General features: G+C 33.6%; 1 protein-coding gene across 1 annotated transcript; it reads left to right on the forward strand.

Annotated features, from left to right (window-relative positions):
• Positions 1 to 6,707: 6,707 nt before the first annotated feature.
• Positions 6,708 to 7,646, forward strand: LOC101444023 (olfactory receptor 4P4-like). Its single transcript, XM_004483930.2, has one exon. The coding sequence runs from the start codon at positions 6,708 to 6,710 to the stop codon at positions 7,644 to 7,646; it is 939 nt and encodes a 312-aa protein (XP_004483987.2).
• Positions 7,647 to 7,990: the final 344 nt, after the last annotated feature.

The raw sequence follows: 7,990 nt of genomic DNA on the forward strand, positions 1-7,990 counted from the left end.
GACTCAGAGTTAGGCAGAGGTAAAAATTAAAAGATTAATGGCCCCCATTCTTTCTTTTTGAATATATTCTTTGTAATCATTTATTTGTTTACTGTTTATTGTCTGTGTCCTCCTTTAGTCTATCTTTTTACTGAGGGCAAAGACCATGCCCACCACTACATGCTCTCCCTCCACTACTTTTTACCCAGTTTAGCCTTTAATTTAAAAGTAGGTCACAGTAAGCATTTTTAAAAATTGAATGAAAGAGACCATTTCATTTTTATTATAGTTCTCTTTATTTCCTAAATTTCTATAACACACATACATAAAAAATTTAATCAGGAAAAAATAACATAGTTTTAGAAATACATTGACTATAGAAAGCTATGTAAGCTACCTACACACATGGGAAGAGAACAGATGGGAGACACATAAGGAGGAGTTATAAAGAAAATAAATCTTTTGTTATCATGAACTAGAAATTTCCATACCCAGACAAGCTTATTTTTCTGGTAAAAAGTAAATCTGACATTTTTGTACATTCTGTATTTTTAACCACGGCCATGGAGTTCTTTTACATTCCCCATGTCAACTCAATTCAACCTCCCTCCATGTCCTGACATTTAACGTAACATAAAACTTTTTCTTATATTCCAGATTTCTTATCTCTAATATCCATACCTTGGATTCTGATGCAATAGGAAAAAATAATAATTTACTTTGGCATAATTATTCTTAGGGACAATTTAAGCTAATGTCTAAATCATTGTCAATGTTTACTGATGGGAAATATCTAAATCCACAGAGATAGCATTATTTATATAATTAGTTTACTTACGATTCACTTTAAATACCAATTTGATATCAAAAAGAAAATATATATGTGGGTATATACATACAGCTTAAATTTGGTCTGTTTATACATACCTTTCAATTGACGGACTTCATGAGAGTTCTCTCCTATCTTAAGACTTTTTTAGTTTGAGACTTATTACTGCACATAACTGTTAATTTTTAAATTCTGACTTTGTCTTAGATTGGAAGCCTCAGCTTATCAGGAATTTCTCTGGTGAGTTAAGCAGGTGATAATCTAAATCAGTTTTTAAATGTACTAATAACTTTCCTTGAAAAGAATATTTGAATTGTTCTGATCTTATTTATGATGTAACCCCTTTCAGAAAACATTGAATGTAAATAATCCAGAATCATTAATTTTAGTATTCTGGAAATGCTTCTGCTTTACACTCCAAGTATAATAAATCACTAGATACAGTGAACTTTACATATGCCCATTATCTTCTTGTGAAAGTGCCTTATCTCACAGCAGATAGCCTAATACTACTAAATGTGCTTGTTCTGCTTTATTTTACAGTTTCAGAAATTTATTTATGTCAGTATCCCTCCATGTCTGATGATGTATAAAAGTAGCTTATAAAAATGAATTTACTGGCCCAGCAGAAAAGGAGCAGAATTTCCATGAAGGGTATAAATACAAAATTATTCAAAAGCAAAAGAGCAGAACATGAAGAAAAAGGAAAATACACATGTCAAATTTTTATGAGCTTCCCCAATATCTAATATCTGTGGTGTATGTTTCTTTCTTCTAAATTAAATTTAGAGAATGGTTATTTCTGATAAAGGACAATCATAGAATTGGGGACTAGGGAGATCTGAACATCTATCTAACTCAGGTTGGGTGAATGAATCCAAAGGAGAGAGAGAAAACAAAAGTGTTAAATAACTGGAATAATCAAAAAGTTTACCTTCAGGGTTATGGGGAGTAGCTAAGCCTTAACCAAAAGCAAAATGATCTTGCTTTACGAGCAAAAACGTCCCTGGTATAAAATACTCCAGTGTTCAGGTAAAAAAAGACAGATTGTTCACAGAAGGAAAGCTATCTTATGTCTTATTTACTTAGCTGTATTTATCCATTTTGAAAACATGTATTTTAATAAGATATTTAAAACTTGTAATATAAGAAATATGGCCTATCACAATGCTAAATCTATGTTTAGATATAACAAAATGTATAGTAATATCATAATAAAAATTTATTAAATCCTTAATTTTAATATATGCAAGACACTGTCTTAAGCTTGTTACATAAATGAATCTATCAAATTTTTACAACAAACCTTGGAGTTGAAGTATTACCCAATATATAGACGAAGAAATTGAAGTTACATAGTTTGTCCAAGAAATGCTATAATTGAAGTTACATAGTTTGTCCAAGAAAACTTCTTAATGACTAGATCTACTACCACTTGAATATTTTGGGTAACTTCTATATTCATAGCCTTAAGGGGGCTCCAAGGGAGAGGCATCAGGAACCAGTATTTCTTTGAGCATTCATACAAGCAGTTTTCTTTGAATTTGCAGTAGTCTTGTATGGTAAGTACTGCAGTGTTCATTTGATGGAATAAGGAAAAACAAAATTTAAGGGAGGGAAGAATCTTGAAATGAAGTATCAGAGTTCTGTTCTGAGCGAGGGACTATCTCTACAGCCTCTGCTCTTTCAAACATTGGGAAACACAAGACATAATTCCTTATTTGGTATGCTTACATTTTCTCTTGTGCCTTGAAGCATAGCAACTGAGAATTGAAAAATATTCAAAAAAGGCAAACACATTTAAGTATCCATTTAGTGTCAGAAATGGAATGATTTTAGGGAAACATAGAAGTGTTAAATATTGGAGTAGGCCCATGAGCTTCCCCGAATTTAATGAGGCATGATATGACCTTGGAAGCATTGGCAGGATTGGGATGGGGCACAGCATGAAGAAGGTCATTTAATGTGGGAATATCAACTAAAGCGTAGAGTAGTGAATGAACAGGGCATGCCTGGGGAATGGTGAGCTCTCCTATCTACTTGTATAAGACAGTTGATATGAGGGGCTGTGGAAATTAAAGTATGTTTTTATAGACAGGGCCTGAATGTGAATGATATTGGATTTCTCTCTATAGATAATACATAAAATAGAGAATTTTGTTCATGGAATAAAATAAGAAATATTGACTTTTAGGGAATTTAATTTGGTACATGCAAGAGGGTTGCCTTTGATGTTATTCTTGTTGTCATTATGATTATGGTAAGAATGATGATAAGGGTGATGGTAAGGATGATGGAGATGGGATCTTATGTTTAGTAATGGTAGAAGGTGGCTCAAAGTCTAATATTTAATGTGGATTATCTTCCAGCACTGTTTCAAGAACCTCATATTTTTTAATTATTTAATTCAAACAATTAACCTGCATGGAGGTATCATCATTATTGAATTTTACAGAGAAGGAACTAAGGCACAGAAATAGCAATGGATTTTCTCAATACTATATTTTTCCATATTTCCAATTTATCCAGTAGAACAGGAAAGGCAGGAAGGAGTCAAACAAGTATGTGACTATAATGTCTTTATTCCCAAATTAATATAGAATCAGGAGTCAAACGCTATCAGATTCTGAAGGGGTCTTCAGGATTATATAATCCACATCTTTCGTGTCATAGATGCGGACACATAATCCTAGGAATTAAACTGTTAAATAACAGGGATGCAGAAAATGCTGTCTCTTGTGCCCTAATACAGTGCTTTTACCAGATGGTTACATGGAATGGAAGTATAACTTTCTATATGAGAGACTTTAAGTGAACAAATTATTTTACAGAACCATGCATATTATATGGGTAGATGCCCTAAGCAGGAAGGGAGAAAAATGGTTGAGCAAAGCAGGCTACATAATTTTTATAGTGTTGTGTATCAGTGGAATTTTTAAGTTGAGAACTAGACCACATCTCTTTATAAAATTTCCACCTAGACAACCACATTTGAATGTCTGAAAAGACAATTCAGTTACTTTCTGAAAATTTGCTATTTTTTGGAAAAAGTAGATAACTGAAAAACAGGGTGTTTTATAATAAATATATGTTTATCATGATATAATTTCTTAACTTCATGGCCAAAGTCACAGTCTTTGACAACAATATACAAAATTGCATAATGCTCTGTAATTTGTGAAGTCTGTTTCCACCTTTGTCTTATATTGCAGGATCTTTTGTGTCAGAGAATTGAAATATCCAATAAACAAAATATCTCTATATTTATTTAGCAAATTTGAACTGTATAAGCAGGCTGTATTGATTGTTCAACTAAAAGAAACCCAATACCAACAATGTGCTTTTGTTTCTTAAGAAATTTCCACTTTGACTATTTTGAAGAAATTTATTTATTTTAATTAGTTTTTATCTCTTCTATGGGCAATTGCTGTTATGTATTTTCATTATTCTTTGGTATGATTTTGGATTTCTCCAAAGTCTGTTGATTCTCAGTTGTTCAATCATGTTAATAAAAGAAGTACAAGTCAGATTAGTCTAATAAGAAGCCATAGGGGTTCTCTAATATATGTTGTCCATGCCTCTGAATAGAAGGACTAACTGTGGTTTTGCATATCTAAGTATAAGTGATATGCATATTAGAACGTCTGGGAAAAGATAAGGCTGGCCAGCTGGTGACCTAAATTGCCAATATTTAAAAAAAGACTTATCATGCATAGAATGAATACAAATGATCCTCCTGTGCTGAGCTACTTTTTCTTTCTTCTTCTTTCCTTTGAAGTTAAAAATGGTTTCCTCTACTCTTTGTCTATATGACCTATATTAGCATTTTACAATTCAAATCTCCTCTATCTAAAAATATTTTATCTCTAAAGTGGGGGTTCCTCAGCCATCATCCAGCCATTCCTCCCCCTGAAACCAGGTTGACAGCAGCACTGCTGGGAGGCTGTATTTCTACCAAGTTCTTGGTATATCAGTAAGACCTACAGAATCTTGGGTCATTAAGAATAAATATATAATAATAATAATAACAAATGAGTAAATATATGCTACAAAGTCATACTTGGTATAAACTTTATAGCTTCAGAAATAGTTCATTAAATAAAATACTTTGAAGATCTCCTTATTTCCAGAAAGTGACATAACATAGTATTTATGAGGATAGTTTGAAAAGTTAATCTACATGGGTTCAAAACTTCTTGCTACCAGGACTTGTGATCTTGGATCCATTGCTTAACTCCTCAGTGCTTTACTTTTCTCATCTGAAAAGGTGGAAAGTAATTTCTTTTTTGTAGTATTTACAGAATATATAATAAGTTAATATATGTAAAAATGTAATAGTGCCTTCTTAGTAATCACTTAATTATTATTTACTGTTTTTTATATTTATATTCTCATTAATTTTATTTATCCACTTCCAAGTACTTTTTTTTCAGAAGGCCCTGGGGACCAAACCCAGAAACTCATTTATAGGAAGCATGTGCTCAACCACTGAGCTACGCCAGCTCCCCACTTCTATGTACGTTTTTTTAAAATAAATCAATTTTATTGGTACATATTAATAAACTTACAATTTATCCAATGTATACAATCAATGGTATTTGCTATAATCACATAGCTGTGCATTCATCACTTCAATCATTATTGGAGAACTTTCATTATTTCAATATTATTAATAATAAATAAAAAACAAACAAGAAAATTCCATACTATGTCCTTTTTTTTGACTTTTTTTTAAGATTTATTTTATTTATTTCTCCCCTCTCCCTCCCCGCCCCCAGTTGTCTGTTCTCTGTGTCCATTTGCTGCATTTTCTTCTTTTTGTCTGCTTCTGTTGTTGTCAGCAGCATGGGATTTCTTTTTGTTGTGTCATCTTGCTGCGTTAACTCTCCATGTGTGCGGCGCCATTCCTGGGCAGGCTGAACTTTCTTTCACGCTGGGTGGCTCTCCTTACGGGGCACACTCCTTGCGCGGGGGGCTCCCCTACACGGGGGATACCCCTGTGTGGCAGGGCACTCCTTGCACGCATCAGCACTGCACATGCGCTAGCTGCACATGGGTCAAGGAGGCCCGGGGTTTGAACCGCGAACCTCCCATGTGTAGACAGACATCCTATCTGCTGGGCAAAGTCCACTTACTTCACTATGTACTTTTTACACTAAGCTTGATTTTTCTATTACTCTGTTGAGGAATAGAATTTCTTTCTTGACTCTAAAATTAAGTTTGTTTTCTAGAAGTTAACATTGCAAGATTCTATTGAAACAGGTGGTTAGTGAGGGGTTGCTATAAAAATAACTAAATAACTAGTTAAGTTCTTCAATTGCAGAACTTACGTTCATACTATTCTTTTTGGGGGGTTGTAAAGTTACTTCATACCAAGTTTTCAAATACCTTGTGAAAAATAAACTTATGGAGTACATAAAGGAATTTTCAATGAGACACACAGAGTGGGAGTCTCATTATCAGTATGAACCATACTGCAAACTTTCCAAAGTCCTGCTTTATGTCCATTAACAGAGCATGATTATTAATGGTGCCGTGCTCTATTCAAAATGATCAATTTAGACAGTATAGTATATATTTTTCCTATAATAAACTATTTGAAATTACCTTGTTAATTTAATCTTGACTGTAAAATAAATCTAATTTCACTTAAGTTTGGACTTTTTCTAATTCATCATTGTATCCATAGTTATTCAAAAATGTTGCCACTGGGTATTAAAAAGAATTTTGTTGAATAAATGAGTGGTTTGGATGATCCTCAAGATGGCTTAGGTCTAAAAAAATTATTACTTCCATTTTAATTAGATAATATATTTCAAATTTTCTCATGGGTGATTTTTCCTCATTACTTTTGTCATTTCAGCTATCTTGTTTGAGTCATCCCAAATTTTACTGGACCATGGAAAACAGAAATAATGTGTCTGAATTTTTTCTCTTGGGACTTTCTCAGAACAAGACAGTCCAGATCCTCTGCTTTTTATTTTTCTTACTATGTTACCTAGCTATTTGGTTGGGGAACTTACTTATTATGATTTCTATCACATGCAGTCAGCTAATTAACCAGCCCATGTACTTACTCCTTAGTTACCTTGCTCTCTCAGACCTTTTCTACACCTCCACTGTGACACCCAAATTAATGACTGACTTACTGACAGAGAGGAGCATCATTTCCTATAAAAATTGCATGACACAGCTTTTTACCACACACTTCTTTGGAGGTATTGAAGTCTTCATCCTCACAGGAATGGCTTATGACCGGTATGTGGCCATCTGCAAACCACTCCACTACGCTATCATCATGAATCAGCAAAGGTGTAACACAATACTCATTGCATCCTGTGCTGGAGGCTTTCTTCATTCCTTTGGACTGTTTCTTCTTACAATTTTTTTACCTTTCTGTGGCCCCAACGAAATAGACCACTATTTCTGCGATGTATATCCTTTGTTGAAATTGGCCTGCATGGATACACACAAAATTGGCTTCTTAGTCATTGCCAATTCTGGCCTAATGGGATTGGTGATTTTCTTGGTTTTAATGACTTCCTACATTATGATATTGCATAATGTGAGAGCATATTCTTCGGAAAGCCGCCGCAAAGCACTTTCTACTTGCAGTTCTCACGTCACAGTTGTGATTCTGTTTTTTGCACCTGTTGTCTTTATTTATATTAGACCTGCTACAACTTTACCAGAAGATAAAGTGTTTACACTTTTCTACACAATTATTGTCCCCATGCTCAATCCTCTTATTTATACACTTAGAAACATGGAGATGAAAAATGCCATAAGGAAAGTATGGTGCAATCAATTGTTCTTGAAAAGGAAGCAAATAATTTGAAGGACATTTATCTTTAGATGCAAATGGATATCTTCTTATTATGACCCTTCTCTTCAAGTCTCTCCTGCCAATGTGAAAACCAGCCAGCACATGTAAATGCCTTCAACAACAGCTGAACATTGGTAGTGTTCTTCCTTCAATTTCTTTTCCTGACTTGCCTCCTTTTTTTTCATTCTTGACTTGTTTTGGAGTTCTTTGAAGGCAGGGGTTTGTCTTGCTTATTTCACTGCTCTTTTTCTGGTAAGAAGCAACTATATAGCATATGACTTCAATGAATATTTATTGAAATAGTATATTAATATATAATTCTGCTTCTTACCCCATATTGGAATCACATTTCCCAT

The sequence above is a fragment of the Dasypus novemcinctus genome, chromosome 10 (assembly GCF_030445035.2).
Source record: "Dasypus novemcinctus isolate mDasNov1 chromosome 10, mDasNov1.1.hap2, whole genome shotgun sequence".
NCBI classification, from domain to species: domain Eukaryota; kingdom Metazoa; phylum Chordata; class Mammalia; order Cingulata; family Dasypodidae; genus Dasypus; species Dasypus novemcinctus.

Coding starts and splice junctions, on each gene's coding strand:
- LOC101444023 (XM_004483930.2), top strand. CDS start 6,708: ATGGAAAACAGAAATAATGTGTCTGAATTTTTTCTCTTGGGACTTTCT.